The sequence below is a fragment of the Lepidochelys kempii genome, chromosome 2 (genome assembly GCF_965140265.1).
Source record: "Lepidochelys kempii isolate rLepKem1 chromosome 2, rLepKem1.hap2, whole genome shotgun sequence".
Taxonomy (NCBI): Eukaryota; Metazoa; Chordata; order Testudines; family Cheloniidae; genus Lepidochelys; species Lepidochelys kempii.
The window spans coordinates 35,966,677-35,983,964 of NC_133257.1; the positions used below are offsets into that span (position 1 = coordinate 35,966,677).

The 17,288-nt window shown below is 39.5% G+C and overlaps 1 protein-coding gene across 2 annotated transcripts in view; it reads left to right on the plus strand.

Moving 5' to 3' along the window:
- LRP12 (LDL receptor related protein 12) overlaps positions 1–6,810 on the plus strand; it is a 106,807-nt gene extending 99,997 nt beyond the window's left edge. For both annotated transcript variants that reach the window (XM_073330339.1, XM_073330338.1), the window contains one exon: positions 4,379–6,810. In XM_073330339.1, coding sequence (XP_073186440.1) covers positions 4,379–5,245 — 867 coding nt within the window. In that variant the 3' untranslated portion in view covers positions 5,246–6,810. The remainder of the gene's footprint in view (positions 1–4,378) is intronic.
- Positions 6,811–17,288: the final 10,478 nt, after the last annotated feature.

Genomic DNA, 17,288 nt, shown 5'->3' on the forward strand with positions numbered 1-17,288 from the left:
TGTGTTATGATTCAGGAATGCAGGCTGTTTAAGCTGAACATCATAAATCCCAGTTGGACACAAACAAGTTCTTTCAGTGTTCTGGTAACATTCAGAATAAAGAAAATAACAGGACATATAGAAATTGGTAAGAGATTAGTTCCTCTCTGTAACAGAGAAAAGAAGGAATATTCTTCACAGAACAATTGTTTTTCTTCAGGCAACTAGGATGATGGAATTACCCTGTTGGGAATTTAGTAAAATAAATCAAAATGACACTTGTTCCTTAATCAAAATTGCTTTCAGATCAGAGGAAGTGGTTCTGTACTAAAATATATATAAATTTGTATAAAATATCCTTGTGACCCTCCTGTGATGTGTGTGGAGGACTCTGTACTTCCTTTATAGGAGTAAATTTGAACAGTAGTATAAATTTATAGAGAGATTTTATAGAGTGTCAATAGGCCTTCATGTTTTTCTGAATCTCATAGACTCTAAGGAGATATAATTTTAGTGCAGAGGACTATACTTCAGTTTTGAGAGGACTGATAAAAGTATAAAGAATATTGAATGGTACAAAGCAGATAACTCAGGCTCTTCTGTTTACCTCTTTTCATAATATAGATCAGAATGTATATGTGAATTTTCTTAATAAACCACAAGGTAGTGAATTAAAACATTTATAATAACTTTTGGAAGTAAAGTACAGCAGAAACTAATAAATGGGATTTACTGCAGATTACTGAAATTTACAAATTACCAAATGTAAAACACGGAGTATAGTGATACCACATCACAAAACATATTCACATGTAATATGCATAAAAACTCTTTTTTTCACCCCAATTTCTCCATCATTTATCCTCATTTAGAGAGAGAGTTTGTGTGTGTGTGTACATTGGTATTTATATATTTATTTAGCCATGGAAGCAGTATCTTAAAGAATTTTTCTGTTATTGTGCTACAAACTGAGATTGCTGGTCCTCTTTTTCCAGCTCAAACCCTATTACTCTGGGGTAAATTGTCTATCCAGGTCCTCTTCCCAGTATGCCAAATATGGATATTTTGTGTGTTAGGAAAGTTGTCTGCCAAGATAGATATCAGTTAGTTACTTTTTTGTTTTCCTGATTGACCAGGTGCCATCACTTCTGTTAAGGTTAGATTTCTGTATAGAAGGGGTTTTTTTTAGGCATTATGTTTCTTAACTTTTTCTAACTTGAACCATGGGAGAGAAGGCCAGTGAAACTTAGTTTTGATTTCTAAATAAATTAGAAAAGTTTCTTTATTGAATAGCTGGCTAATCATATGTATTCTATGGTGCTCTCAATCTTTAAAACTCTGGTTTATGATTTGGGTTAAAATCTATATTATTTTCCGTGGGTGTCATTGATGAGAGAGAACAACATACCTTGTCCTAATTCTATCCCAAACTCATAGAGTAGCCTTTGCTGAAAGATGTGTATACATTTCTGGCAGGTGTGATTCTTTTTATTTAATTTATTTATTTATATATATAAAAATATAAAAATCCATGGTAGCCTAGCAATTTTTACATTCCCACAATCTTCTGTTCAGTAAAGACCTAGTGTTTGGCTGGATTACAACAAACCCCTAATCCACTACTGTTCTGAACTGGCTTGCTTGATGATACCATAGACTATTTGGAATATAATGGGTCTGTACAAAGTGTCTGCAATCATTTTTCCAACAATTGTTTATCTTTAATTAATCCTGTTTGATCAGGGTTTATATAAACTGAGAACATGAACTGCAGTTGGCTAGCTAGTATTTTTACTAAAGCCTCTGTCATAATTCAATAGTGATATGAGTCTCTAGGAGCTGCATAAGGTAAGGTGTTTTCCAACTTTAGGGACAACAACCACAGTCAGAGTCTATGAAAGAAGGTAAAGTTCCTCTTCCAACAGAATAGTGAGAGTTGAAAGATACCCATCAAGGAATCACTAATACCTCCTTTAATACCTTGTAAAATTTTAGCCTACACTTTATATTAAATGTATGCAAGCATTTATGCAAAACGTAAGAGCTAATTTCATTCCTTTGCCAACAACTGGAAGCTCCTATTTAGGAACAGATGCAACGTTACAAAATAGATGCATGTTGTCTAAGGCAGTGGAGAGAATATTATCTGAACTGTTTATAAATTACCCACCAATTCATGCAGGTTTTTTTTTTTTTAAGTTCTTGTCATTTGCCAGAGCTAGTCATAAAGGACCATGTCTTCCTCCAATTACAAAAATGGATGTACTCCTAATTTTCCATTGATGTCAGTAATTATTCTAATGTGAAACTTGTGTGAAGAATAGAATCACATCTAGTACGTTCCAAAATAGGAATATGAAATGGAGAAGGAAAAAATAATTCTTCTGGTTTTTAATCTGCATATGTAAAGTTGCAAAGAATTCTTCATATTGATTTTTTTTAAGTATTCTTTTTAATGTTAAATCAGGATGTCTTAAGTATTTATTCCTAATGTCTTGATCAGCAGACACATTTCAAATTTGCAGACACTTTTTAGAATTTAAGCTACAAGTATATGGCTAAGATTTTCCAAAAGTTACAGTGACTTAGGGTGATTTTCAAAAATAGGACACTACAGATAGGCGCCCAAATCTATAGTTAGGGCATCGAAATAAGTAGCATGTTTGGGGTGGGGGTTAGAAATGCTGAGCTTCTAGAAGTTCTTGTTGAGATTAATAGAAGCTGCTGGCTGCTCTGCACTTCTAAAATGACAAGTTATTTATTTAGATGCCTAACTTTAGACTCCTGTTTTTGAAAACCTTAACCTTTGTGTATAGGCTTCATTATCACTTAAGCTTAGAGAATTTGGTGTTTGTGGTCAACTTTCCTGTCTCATTCTCCTTCTGACCCAAAATATTTGCCAAATCTTGTCACTTCTTTTGAACAGCACTTCTAAAATCCCTTATTTTAGCCTTCCAAATAAGTCATTCTTGATATACCTTGGTTATCTTGCACCTCAACAACTTCAGCTTCCCTGCATTTCATTGTACAGCTCCTCCTTCACCCTCCCCTATTACTCTTCTAACCAAATTACATCCCTTTTCATGTCCATTCACCTCATACGGGTCCTTGAATTTTGCAAAACCACATCTCATCTACATTACTGTTCTAATTTCCTCCTCCTCCTCCTCTTCCCTCCCCCCCCAAACCGTCATGTTAGTTGCCCCATTTATAGTATATTCCACACCTTACAGGATCTAGGCATCTTCCATACCAATCTTATACTCAGAATGGTCTCCCACTACTCCTATTCCCAACCTCTCCATTTAAATCCCTCTAAAATTTGCACTTAGTGGAGCCTTTAATTGTTCTCTCAAATATTCCAACAGCATTCCAAGATATCTACAGCCTGTGTATTGCCTGGACTGTATTTGATTTTAATTTAGGTTCTTGTCCCAAATTCATCACTGTAGTATCTGAGCACCTAGATTTAGATCTCTCTTGTTAGAGGGCTTTCCCTTCACCCTCTCTCCTGGTTATTGTCATGCACAGACAGAGCAAAAGACCAGAAGTCCGAAGAACAGACAATGCGGTGTTTATTGGGGTTTAGTTCCAAGCAAACATATTCCAAAGCACTTCATACCAGTCAGGATTACCTTTATACAGCGATAGTTTCCCCCTTCCCCTCCCCCAAATATAGTTCTATACGCCAATAGAACTCCTTCTTCTTCTAACCCCTAGCTCCACACTCCAATGGAGCTCCCTCTTCCCAGTGTTCTGTTTTCAGCTCTGGTGCCGCAGAGCATTTACCCTGTGTCTCCCTTCCCAGCTCTGATGCTGCAAATCCTTGCCTCTGTCCCTGTTCCTCATTCCCCTATTCCCAGTCCCCCATTCTCCCATTACTATTCCCAATTCCTCCTTCTTAGCCGGCGCAGATATACCTGGAATGCATGCCCCTAGTCACATCCCTTATAACTTATCGTCATGTTCTGTTCTGGAGGGTTTTGAGTAGGGGTCTTCATCCCACCCCTTTTGTACCCCCCCATCCTCTCTTGCCCCTACCAGATGGTTGCCTGACCTTGCTTTGAGATAAGGAGTTGATGGAGTCATCAAGTGTGTGTGCTCATGTATTACATTCCCACCATGCCCAATAACACTTTTAACTGCTCTATCCTTTATCGCTTCCCATTGTACGAAAAGCCCCATCTGGTTGTGGGAAATGCAACACAGTGTCTTTGTTCGTTGTTCTTCATACATATTAGTATAATATATAAAAGTATAAAAAAGTCAAACCCAAAATTCTATCTCAGGCTGACAAACAAGCCTATATGCTAACATCTCTCATTTAGGTTGTGTATCTTCCTCCTTTTCTGGCACACTGTCAGCTCTCAGTGACTAATTTGTGTGTCATTTTTTTCAGGCTTCAGTTTTGGAAAACCTGAGACTAGCAGTGCGATCTCAGCTTGGATTTACCTCGATCAGACTTCCGATTGCTGGCAGGTCAAGTAACATTTGGAATCGAATTTTTAATTTTGCAAGGTCCCATCATTCTGGATCACTGGCAGTAGTCTCAGCAGATGGAGATGATGTTGTTGCCAGTCAGAGTACTAGCAGAGAAGCTGAAAGAAGTAATACTCACAGAAGTCTATTTTCAGTTGAATCTGATGACACAGACACAGAAAATGAAAGAAGAGACACAGCAGGAGCAGTTGGTGGTGTTGCTGCCACTTTGCCTCAAAAAATTCCACCTGCAACAGCAATAGAAGCAACAGTAGGAGCATGTGGAAGTTCCTCAGCTCAGAATACCTGTGGTGGTAATACAGATAATGGAAGAGAAATGACAAGTGTAGAACCCCCAAGTGCAAGTCCAGCACGCCACCAGCTCACTAGTGCACTAAGTCGTATGACTCAAGGATTACGTTGGGTACGCTTTACTTTAGGGAGATCAAGCTCAGTAAATCAGAACCAAAGTCCTTTGAGACAGCTTGATAATGGTGTAAGTGGAAGAGATGAAGATGACGATGTTGAAATGTTAATTCCGGTTTCTGATGTAGCATCAGACTTTGATATGAATGACTGTTCAAGACCCCTGCTTGATCTCTCCTCAGATCAAGGACAAGGGCTTAGGCAGCCTTACAGTGCAATGCATCATGGAGTAAGGTCATGTAAACGAGATGGCCCATGTGAGCGCTGTGGTATTGTACACACTGCCCAGATACCCGACACTTGCTTAGAAGCAGCACTGAAAAATGAAACTAGTGACGATGAGGCATTGTTACTTTGTTAGGTACGGATTGAATAGGGGAGATTGAATACAAGTTGGAGCAATATCAGTCATTGTTTTGTACTTCATAGTTAAGAAAACTAGATTCTAGTTTTAAAAAGTCCAAGGTAAAATCATGTGATTAACATGTTTTTGCCTGTGTGGTTCAATAAACATTTCTTATACTGGGTAATTCTGGACTACTAAAGTGAACGTTTTAATGACTCGGAATAAATGTATCCAGTGTAAATGAGTTACTCTTTAAGTAACCAGGGTTCATCCAGTTAGTTTCAAATTAGTTTATCCTGGTACTGTAGTTCACAATAGAAACATGGCTACTCAAGACTTACTGACTGCCTGTTTGTTTACCCCATATTAACAGGTTAATTTGTACAGAATTTTTCCTTTGGAAATTGAATCCATTGTATTATTGCCAACGTACTTGTAACTTAATATACTAAATGCTGGTAAGGATTGTTAATGTAAAAATGTGTATTTTTCCTTTTGAGGTTTATATAACATTTTGTCTAAATATTCTTGAATTACATCATGTGAACTTTTTCAAAGGGAGAGACTTTCACCATAACACTTTTTTCTTTCAAAAGTTCAAAATGCAGAGATGTATCAAATTTAGGTATAATTAGATAAACTAATGGCAAAAACCCTTTTATAGTCTTTATAACAATGGAATCTGACATTTAATAAATTGCAATCCAATATGGTACAACTAAGTAGGATATAAAATCCCAGGTCATTCGTTACCTCAGTTTGAGGACAAAAAATCAAATAACTGAAGATGTTACAATATGCATTCTTAAAAATATCTGATATAGGTACATTACTAAACAGGATACATTCCAAATGGTAATAGATCTTTCCCTAGTAATATAGATATAAAGCTTATTTGGATTCAAGGGATTTGCACTAAAATCATATTGAGGTCTCTAATGAGCTTAGTGCACAAGCACTATCACTTTAAGTACTATTCTCTAATATTGCAATTGCTATATATTTCCATGGCTCTTTTCTTGGGGAGTTGCATTTTGTTACAATTGAATTTCCTTGACTAAATCCCTATTTATTCATTGTATTTAAAAAAATTGACTTTCTTGGTTTCAGACTGGTGGTTCAAAAAAAAAAAGAAAGAAAGAAAACCCTTCAGTATATCCATGTAAATTTTTTTTTTTTTTGGTAATATTACAAGTTGGAGCAAAACAGATCAGTGAAAATAATTGTTTATAATTTCCAATTTTGTGATAAGCAGGTAAATGTGTGGCAACTAGCGTGATAGCAGGAATCTACATCTTTTAAAAACAAAAACAAAAAAATTGTCAACTACTGTCTTATTTATTCTTTGCCAGTCTATTTTGAGTAGGCTTAGTGATTCAGTATGAAAAATGTATTTGTGTGTGACTGTATGCTATTTATTAAATTTTAAATACTTTGCTGAATGTCATTTTAAAGCATGTTTAAAGTCTTGTGCATTTCTGTCATGTTATGCTGTCAGGCAGAACTGACTAAAATGTTTTAATATGTATCAAAATTAAAATGAATTTTTGTTATGTTTTGAGGTACTTTTTAAAGATAAACCCAAAGATCTACTTGTTTTTGTTTTTTTGTTTGTTTTTTTAAACCCTCATCTATGGAGTACAAACACATCTAAAAGAAAAAACTGAATAGTAGACATCTCGCTCGCTCGCTCTCTTCATTCACAGTCAGCAATCTGAGAAAATGAAGCAAAATTTTACAACCTGTAGGTTTATTCTCAAGAGGTAACAGGTATATATCCAGCTCAAGGTATGATCCTGCACATTGAGCTTTGAGGAACCTATGTGCAATACAGGTGTTGAGGACTCTTTGAAATTAGTCATTCTTCAGTTCCCAAATGCAAGCATTAAATTCAGTTGTGCCAGAGGTGTTAAGGTACAAATCATTAGCTCCAGTTTTTTCAGCCCTTATCCTCATTGACTAATACCATATTCTGTTTTATTTTAGCGGGACTACTTGCGGAGCAAGTTACTATGCAGCATGAATAAGGTGCAGCAAAAACTGGCCCTAAAATACATATGAACCAAGTAAACTCTTCACTCCATGTTCTGATGTAAATTGGTATTTTAATATTTTTTTTAAAAAAAACCTAACTGAATCAATGACATTGGAAAGTGATTCTGAAACTGTTTGAATAACTGCTTCCTATCAAGCATTAGTACAAGGCCTCATGAAACATGTCAGACATATACATACAAACAACAAGTGAACAGTATTGATTCTATTAAAGTCTCTAGATTTGCATATAGAGATTTGTTAGGGGAGAAGTGAAGTACAATGGTCAGTTTTTCTAAAGGAGAACAATTAAGACAGAAAACATGGGAGTAGGATATGATTGGGAATTGGGACATTAGCCACTGAAAATATAGATTTTATTTACAGTCTGTTACAATGCTTTTAATGCAACATAATTTAAGGGTAGCTATCAAGCTCATTGTTACTGGGAATACAAATGGTATCATTAGCACTCTGAGCAGACAACTGTACCTCTACACGTTTGTTTCCGTCTGAACTGCTGGAAATATATCATGAAGTGTTTTTTTATTTGTCTTTTCGCAAATGTTGAGACATCTGAAGGAAATGCTAAAGATACATAGTTGCTGTCAAATAAACCTTTTACTTATAATTTAATTTTTGTTAAATATGACATCATGTTCATCTACCAACTCTGAAGACTGCACAGTTTTTATAAGAGGTTTCTATTTTCTGTGTATGACAAAGTTTCTAAATGTAGAATGAGTTCACATGTAGATGTAATTTATTCCTTTCACATACCACATTTTGTCTTTCATCATCTATCATGCAGTCCTAAATATAAGGTTGGTTGCTTGAGTCTCTCTGTAGCACAACTATTTCACTTATCTAGTTTCCAGTTACAAGTCCAACATGTGCATGAATACAAGTGAATTTTTTTGACCCATCCCTGCTCCAAAATTAATTCCAGTAGAGCACCCTGAAAATAAAACAACTTCCTTAGAGTTGTAATTATTGTTGTGTTTTATTTACTACCATGCTAACAAAATCAGAACTCCCAGGCAAAGTTTATGCTTGTTCAAACTGCTAATCTTAGTGCTTATTCTGGGAAATTCATATTAATTATTTAAATTAATGACTGTTAAATCCTCATTGCAAATGGGACTTAATCCACAGGCTCTTTGAGTGATTGCACAAGTCCATTTCATTTCACTTCACTTCAGGTGTGTGCACACCCACTGCACCAGTGTGAGATATTTTCCCCTTAATGCTACCCATTAGGGTGGCACATGCCCCCTGTGCTGCCTCATGCTGCTGTGCAATGGTATAAAGGGTGGAGCCACCCACCTACCTCCCTCAGTCCCTTTTTACCAACTGTGATTGGTAGTCAGAGCACTTTAGCAATTCCTGCCCCCCTTCAGGAAAATTGTTTTCTTATATATAATTGGTACTCATTTTTGTAGTGTTTTCGTAGTATAGCTAATAGATCTATGTGTTCCCACTCGTGATGCCCAGTACTGGGGAAGTGCCTCAGTCTCTGGGCTTTAAGCAGCTTGCACCAGCTGCAGGAAATCCAGGCTGGTAAGTGACAATCATTCTCATGTTTAAAGTGCCTCAGTGCAGTTACATCCGGGACAGGTGCCAGATCTCCAGGAACTTTAAGCCCTGAACCAAGAAAGATGGAGAGACAAGGCTTCATCACCTTCTCATGGAGGCTGCCCTGCATCCAACTTCAGAGCCTTCCTGTTTGGTGTCAATACCAAACATGTTGACTTGAGTAAGGAGTGCTCCTCCAGACATTACTGAATCCTGGAGCCTCTTTCCTTCCCCAATGCCAAGAAAGAAACATCGTCAGGGTGTTTTGAAGAGGACTCATCCTCCAAAGATTGAGGTCTCCAGCACTGTCTCCCAGTAAGTAGGCAGGGAAGAGTGTGTCCTCAGAGAGGAGGCACTCCCTGGTGCCAATAGCACCTCAGGCAGGGTCATAGACTCCTGCTCCAAGGTTAGTGTCATTGAGGCCAACCACTGCCACAACCCTTGGTACCAACCCTTCTGATGCAACAAAAGCAGCATCAGGGGACCCTCTTTGTGCCAACAATACTGGAGACTTATATTGTGATGCAAGATTTCTTGTTCCTTTTAGTTCCAGATTTCCTAGCGGTGCAGGAGTCAGCTCATTCGGGGCCATTGGATATGCAGGCTGCAAGCGTGCTGCGTCCCCTGGTACCATGGCCTGCTTCAGTCAACCCAGTGTCTTGCCTGCTACTGTCAAGAGGCAAATCAAGTATGCTCTTCATGGTGCCTAAGTCTCTGGAGACTCAGTGCCAGACCTCACTACTAAGAGGGTGCTTCTGTGTTCAGGAGACTTGGGCTCTTCCTCAGAGTCAGAAGTAGGCTCCTGTGTCCCTCATTCTTGGATAGTAGGAATCATTCACTTTTATTGAGGACTACATTTATGGTATGAATCAGAGGGTTCACACTGGTCCAGAGACTCAGACTAATGAGCTGGTAGGAGTTGGGGCCCTGTGGCCTACCAATGACATTTTTGGAACTGCTGGGGGTTTCCTCCCACCTTAGGTCCTCATTGGTTCCTCCTCCCTTCAGATCCCCAAGCAGACATCACCATAGCTCTTGAGAAGAGACTCAAAAAGTTGCTCCCATTACTGATTTCGATAGTGAGCAAGGCCAAACTTGATTGCCAAAGCCTCCTGTGAAAGGAGTTCAAGAGGAGACTCCTCAACTACCTGTGGAAGCCTCCACCTCATCACCATATGAGGCGTTGATATCTGGGGTGTCCTCTCCTATGCAAGATGACTACAGGACATACCAGGACCTGTTAAAGAGGGTGGCTTCCTCTTTGGACCGTCAAGTGAACTTAGTACAAGATTCCTCCCATAGATAGATGGACAAACTGGCATAGGCCGTACCTTTTCATGTGGCTCTGCCTGTAAATAAGTCCATACTGAAGCCCACAAATATACTATGGCAGACCCTTGATCTCTGCCATCAATGGAACCAAACGGAGGTACCACATTCCTTTTCATGTCATGAGCAATTTTATACTCTTCCTCCCCTGGCTCATTGGTTTTGTTGACAGTGAGCAAGAGTGAATGCTTGGGTCAGCCCGCATCAACCCCAAATCAAGAGAAGCAAAAAGTCTTGACCTTTTCAGTAGAAATGTTTAGTCTACTGCTAGTCTGCATTTTCATATCTTGAACCAGCAAGCATTTTGCTGTCAAAATACGATTTCTCCCTGTGGAATAATGTCTATAATGTCATGGACAAACTGCCAGAGGAGGTGAGGCAGAAGTTTCAGGCTCTTTTGGAGGAAGGTAAGCTGGCTGCTAGAATCTCTCTCCAAGCAGTATTGGATAGGGTGAATTCAGCAGCCAGAGCCATGGGTTTTGCCATTACGATGCATTGATGTTCGTGGTTTCAGTAATTGGGTCTGCTGCTTGAGCTCCAACAGACTGTTAAGGATCTTTTGACAGTCTGTCCCTCTTTTCTCAATAAACTGACTAGAAGTTTCTAATTCATTAATACTCTGAGGCTACATTGACGTTAAAAGGGATTTGTACTCCTCTCCCTAAAAATATACCATTGCATCCTCAGACATATCAGTGGTATCACTCCTTTACATGCAGGCAGCCTGATCAGTCTATGAGAAAGGTGAAGGCTCATAGGAGACCTACGCCTTCTCAATTTTCATCTATCAGTGTTTCTAGGCAGACCAGAAATGCCAGTTGGTTTTACTGCCATGTTGAGGGCTGTTTTACCAGTATGCACATTTTTTCCAACAGTTCGTTCCACTGGTATGCTTGGGGCCATATTTCCACCGATCAGTGGAGTCTAAGCAGATTGGAACTGGAATGCACCCTTCAGTTTATTTCAGTTCCTTCCTTCTGCCTACCCAGGGACCACTCTCACAAGGCTGTCCTCCTCCTGGAGGTCCAGTCTCTTCTACATTTGGGAGCTATAGAGGAGGATTTCTCCACTGAGAAAAAGGGTTTTATTCACATTACTTCCTGATTCCAAAGGCAAAGGGAGATCTCAGACCCATTCTAGACTTGTGAGATCTGAACAAATACATAAAGAGAACATTTTGAATGGTATCCATTATCCCCTGCCGAGATCCAGATTACTGGTATGCTTCTCTCAATTTGAGAAGTGCATATTTCTATGTGGCAATCTATCAAATCCATAGGAGATTCTTCAAGTTGATGGTTAATCAATCCCACTATCAGTTTACAGTCCTGCCATTTGGCCTGTCTGTAACCCCGGAGGTATTACACAATGCATGGCAGTGGTGGCTGCATTCCTAAGGAAAACAGGAACACAAGTCTTTCCATACCTTGACAACTGGTTGGTGAGAGGTTGGTCCAGGTGCCAGGCAAAATTCAGTGTGGCCTAGAAATCAGTCCATCTTCATACAATTGGGATTGCTGATCAATGGGAAAAGTCAGTGTTCTCGCTTGTTCAGAAAATAATTTATAGGAACGGTCCTGGGTTCTATGGTGGCCAGCGCTTTCCTTTCCATAGACCAGATTCCAGGCTGTTGGCCATCTCACCTAAAGGCCCATCCAACCACATCTGTAAAGAACTGAGAGACTTTGGGGGCACATGGTCTCATGTGCATATGTGGTTCAGCATGCCAGGCTTAGTCTCAGGAAGTTGCAGAGTTCATTAAACTCAGTGTATTTATTCCTAGATTTGCCACCCAGTGGACATATTGATTCCAGTGATCAGAGGAATCTTAGCCTCTTTGAACTGGTGGATGGACCAACTAACGTATGTGTGAGAATTCCCTTCGTTCCCCACAATTCTTATTGTCTCTGGTTACAGACACTTCTGTCCTTGGTTCATTAGTCCACCTGGAGAATCTGCAGACTCAAGGTGTCTGGACTGGCCAAGATTTAGCTCTCCCAATAAATGTGAAAGAGTTCAGAGCCATTCATCTAGCTTGTTATGCTTTCCTCCCCCATGTCAAGAGATGGAATTTACTACTTCCGAAGGACAACATGGCAGCAACAGACAGGGAGGGGTCAGATCAGGTCTTCTGTGCCAAGAGGTGATGCTGCTTTGGGAATTTTGCAACCCCAACTTGACTCATCTCAGCCTCCCACCTGCTGAGGGTCCAGAATAGTCTGGCAAACTACTTGAGCAGATTTTTCATCAGTCATTATGAGTAATCTTTCCAGCCAGATCTATTGAGACTCATTTTTTAAGCCTGGTGCTGGTGGGGAGTTCCCCATCCATACACAGAACTGTTTACTTGTAACTACAGAAGGTGTCAGCAATTTTGTTCAAGAGCAGGTCACAGACTAGGGTCTTAATGGATGCTTTCCTGTTGCCCTGGAGAGACAAACTCATGTATGCTTACCCTCTGGTTCCACTCATTCCCAGATTGGTGTTAAAATTCAAGCAGCATCACGCTTGCATGCTCCTCCTAGCACCAGCATGACCTTGTCAGCACTGGTTTTCCACTCTGCTGAGCCTCTCAACTAGATATCTATTCACATTACCACCAGAACCAGTCCTGATTTCAGAGGACCATGGTCACCTTCTTCCTCTCAACCCAGTTGCTCTTCATCTTCCAGGCTGGATGCTCCATGGTTAATATCTCAGGAGGAGGTCTGTTCAGAGGATATGCAAAACATCCTCATGAATAGCAGAAAACCTTCTACTAGATGCACTTATCTGTTGAAATGGAAACAATTCTCTTTACGAACTCAGCAAAAAGGTGTTTCTCCTCTTAGTCCAGAACATGTTGTATAGGAGCTATTTGTTGTAGCCAAAAGAACATGGTCTTTCTGTTAGTTCCATCAGGGTTCACCTAGCAGCTGTGTCCACTTTTCACCCTCTGATTGATAATCACTTTTCTCCAATCCCATGTCATTCAGGTTCTTGAAAGGTCTGAGCCGATTATATATGGGACTTAAACCTGGCCTTAACAAAGCTAATTGGCTAATATGAACCACTGGCTACTGGCTTCTTGCTTCATCTTTCAATGAAGGTAGCTTTTCTGGTGGCAATTACCTCTGCAAAGATAATAGGAGAATTGAGATCCCTGGTATCTGACACCACCACCACCACCCCTGACCCCCCTCACTGTATGCAGTTATTTACAAGGACAAGATATACTTATTCTCTCGTCCAAAATTTCTCAAAGTAGTTTCTCTTTTCCATATCAATCAGGCAATATACTTACCAGCTTTCTTTCCTAAACCTCATGCTCAGACTGTGTGTATTATATTAACATAAACACCCATATTTTTTTCCTAAACCTTAGCCTTGTGTAAAGAAATATTTATCATTTCTATCCCTTGCAGCATTTCTCCTCCTAAAGAATTTCAGAATGATTTACAGACAATAGGCCAAATCCAGCAGTTGTTACTCAGATTTTACTGTGGAAAATTCCTGTTGGCTTCTTTGGGAGTTCTTCCTGAGGACAGAATTTCATTACTGGGTTCTGGTGGTGTTTGTTTTCATTAGGTCCTACAGTGTGTTAAAAGGTAAATGATGTCTTATGCTGTGAAGAGCTTACAAACTGCAGCTCTGATTTAGCAAGCTACTTAGGCACTTGCTAAACCTTAAGTATGTGCTTAAGTATATTGTTAAATTTGAGGCTTCCGGGTTTGTTGTGCTAATTAACGGAACAGGTGTAAGGCCCTGATCCTGCAAACACTTAGGATATATCTACATTGCAGCTTGGGAACAAGTCTTCCAGCTGTGTTGAAAGACTCATGCTAGCTTTTCTGGAGGTAGTGCACAGAAAATAATAGTGAGAAGTGTAAGGTCATGCATTTAGGGATTAATAACAAGAATTTTTAGTTATAAGCTAGGGACGCATCAATTAGAAGTAACGGAGGAGGAGAAGGACCTTGGAGTATTGGTTGATCATAGGATGACTATGAGCCGCCATTGTGATATGGCCATGAAAAAAGCTAATGCGGTCTTGGGATGCATCAGGAGAGGTATTTCCAGTAGGGATAAGGAGGTTTTAGTACTGTTATACAAGGCACTGGTGAGACCTCACCTGGAATACTGTGTGCAGTTCTGGTCTCCCACGTTTAAGAAGGATGAATTCAAACTGGAACAGGTACAGAGAAGGGCTACTAGGATGATCTGAGGAATGGAAAACTTGTCTTATGAAAGGAGACTCAAGGAGCTTGGCTTGTTTAGCCTAACCAAAAGAAGGTTGAGGGGAGACGAGATTGCTCTCTATAAATATATCAGAGGGATAAATACCGGAGAGGGAGAGGAATTATTTAAGCTCAGTACCAATGTGGACACAAGAACAAATGGATATAAACTGGCCACCAGGAAGTTTAGACTTGAAATTAGACAAAGGTTTCTAACCATCAGAGGAGTGAAGTTTTGGAATAGTCTTCCAAGGGAAGCGGTGGGGGCAAAAGATCTATGTGGCTCTAAGATTAAGCTCAATAAGTTTATGGAGGAGATGGTATGATGGGATAACATGGTTTTGGTAGTTAAATATTCATGGTAAATAGGCCCAATGGCCTGTGATGGGATATTAGATGGGGTGGGATCTGAGTTACCCAGGAAAGAATTTTCTGTAGTATCTGGCTGGTGAATCTTGCCCATATGCTCAGGGTTTAGCTGATCGCCATATTTGGGGTCGGGAAGGAATTTTCCTCCAGGGCAGATTGGAAGAGGCCCTGGAGGTTTTTCGCCTTCCTGTATAGCATGGGGCATGGGTCGCTTGCTGGAGGATTCTCTGCTCCTTGAAGTCTTTAAACCACGATTTGAGGACTTCAATAGCTCAGACATAGGTGAGAGGTTTTTTCGCAAGAAGAGACTCCATATGCTGGATGTCAAGAGAGCATTAGTTTTTTACTTGGACTAGACTAAGCCATTTAGGTCATCCTCATAACTGTTTATCGCAGTCATGGACAGGATAAAGGGTCTTCCAGTGTCACCTTAAAGAATCTTGTCATGGAGTTCCGCCTACATGTATTTGTGCTACAACATAACCAACATGATTCCATCAAGCAGACTCAATAACATCACAAGCAGCATCTACAGCTTTTTTAGCTCAAGTACCTATGGGGGATATTTGTAGATCTGCAACTTGGCCATCAGTACATAATTTTGCATCTCATCATACCATATTTCAACAGAATAGAGATCATCCTAGATTTGGCCATGTAGTCCTTTGATCGTTATTCAGGTAGACTCCAATTCTACTTCCTAATTGAACTACTTATGGGTCACCTGAAGTTAAATTGGCATGTGCAATCACTCAAAGAATTAAAAAGTTACTGATCTGTTCTGTAACTGTTATTCTTCTATGTGTGCTGTTCATGCCCCTTTATGACCCACTTTCCTTCCCCTTTATATTAGTTCGTTCAGCAGCACAAGGCATCAGAGGACATATGCAATGCCCCAACAGGTACTGCTAAGGGAAAAAATCTCCGAAGCTGGTGCACTGGGAATTCTCACCCCAGAAGTGGAATGAACATGTGCAACACATCTCGAAGAACAACAGTTACGGAATAGGTTACTAATAATTTTTTTCTGCTCAGTCAATAGTTTCTGATCCAATAATTAAGTAGTGTTAACAATCCTTTTTCTGTCTCCAATAACCCTATTTTTCCATGACCGGTCTCTCTCTCTCCTTTCCTGGTCTGACCTCTAGTTTTTTCTAGTATGTCCTTTCTGGATCTCAGCAGTACCCATTTGCACATTCTGTACAGTAATCTTGTAACTTTACTGGTACAGGGTTATTCCTAAGTCACCTACTTTTGTCTCTAGTGCTTAGGCCTCGTATGGGTAAGCTGAAATATTACAGCCCTCAGCCTGTATACCTTGCTTTATACCATTACTTTGCTTATATAGCTAACACATTTAGTATAATCAATATGTGATTAATCACAACAATAAATCCTCTATTAAATGATTAAGTGAAATAATTGTCTACAAGTCTCCCCCCCCCCACCCGCCTTGATAGGGTGAATATTATGGAAAAATAACCCCATCTCTCTCACATGTTAATACACAGCACACACTATAATTCAATACAAACATAACATAAAAAACTTACATGTTACACATAAGTATCCTTTGCTTATTAGGGACCGGCTGTTTCTTTGTACCGAAGCTTGGGTGGTTGACATACTGTTTCTATGGGCTGTTAATGACATACAAAGCATATGGAGCTTCTGGTACTTGATGCAAGTTTATGCTATGCATTTCTTCATAAATGCTCCTCTCTTCAGCGGCTATGGATGCTGCCAATGAACTAACTGTGGCTAGAAGGGGAATGGAAATAGGGTGTACTGAACACAGCTGGTTCCTAGGCATTTCTTGACTTAATGTTCTAATCTTTCCTCTCATGTAACATAAGGCACAAATAACTCCCCTAGTGAGGATACTGTGGACAACAATCCACTCCTTCCAACCAATTTCCATCCCTACAAGGGTGGTCAATACTTCATCTGTTCCATCAAATAACTTATTCAGTGTTTATTCTGTTTGATCCATGGTATTACTAATTTCAATTAAATATGAATTTTTCCTTTCTGTTTAAACTAAATCTAATGGTGGTGTATCTGCAAGAAGGATTGGGGTACTTTTCTGTGTAGATCTTGAGAATCTGAATTAGTAATAAGTCTTGTTTTCAAATCCAGGTATAGGAGAGATTGTCATATGTCCAATAATCATATGTAGTTTGGGCTTAAAACAAAAGTTTGGAGTTGTGACCACACACCTAATTTGAGTATAATAAAAATCTTTGTGATTAGTTCTTACACAATATTGTGCCTCTCCATTGTAGATCACCAGCTCTGTGGGAGATTTCAATTTGGTTAGTTGCACTGGACATAGTACTAATGTCGTGTTGACTTTCACTAGGTTCCGTGGGTACCCTTCGACCTGGCCACATAGTAGGGTTGTTTCTTCAAACACAGTACACCTACGATCCACTGATACCCTCTCTGAGAACAGGCAATTTGTGTGACTTTCCATGTTTGGGTGTCTTGATACACCACCAGAAGAGGTACTTTCAGTCATTCCTTATAAATGT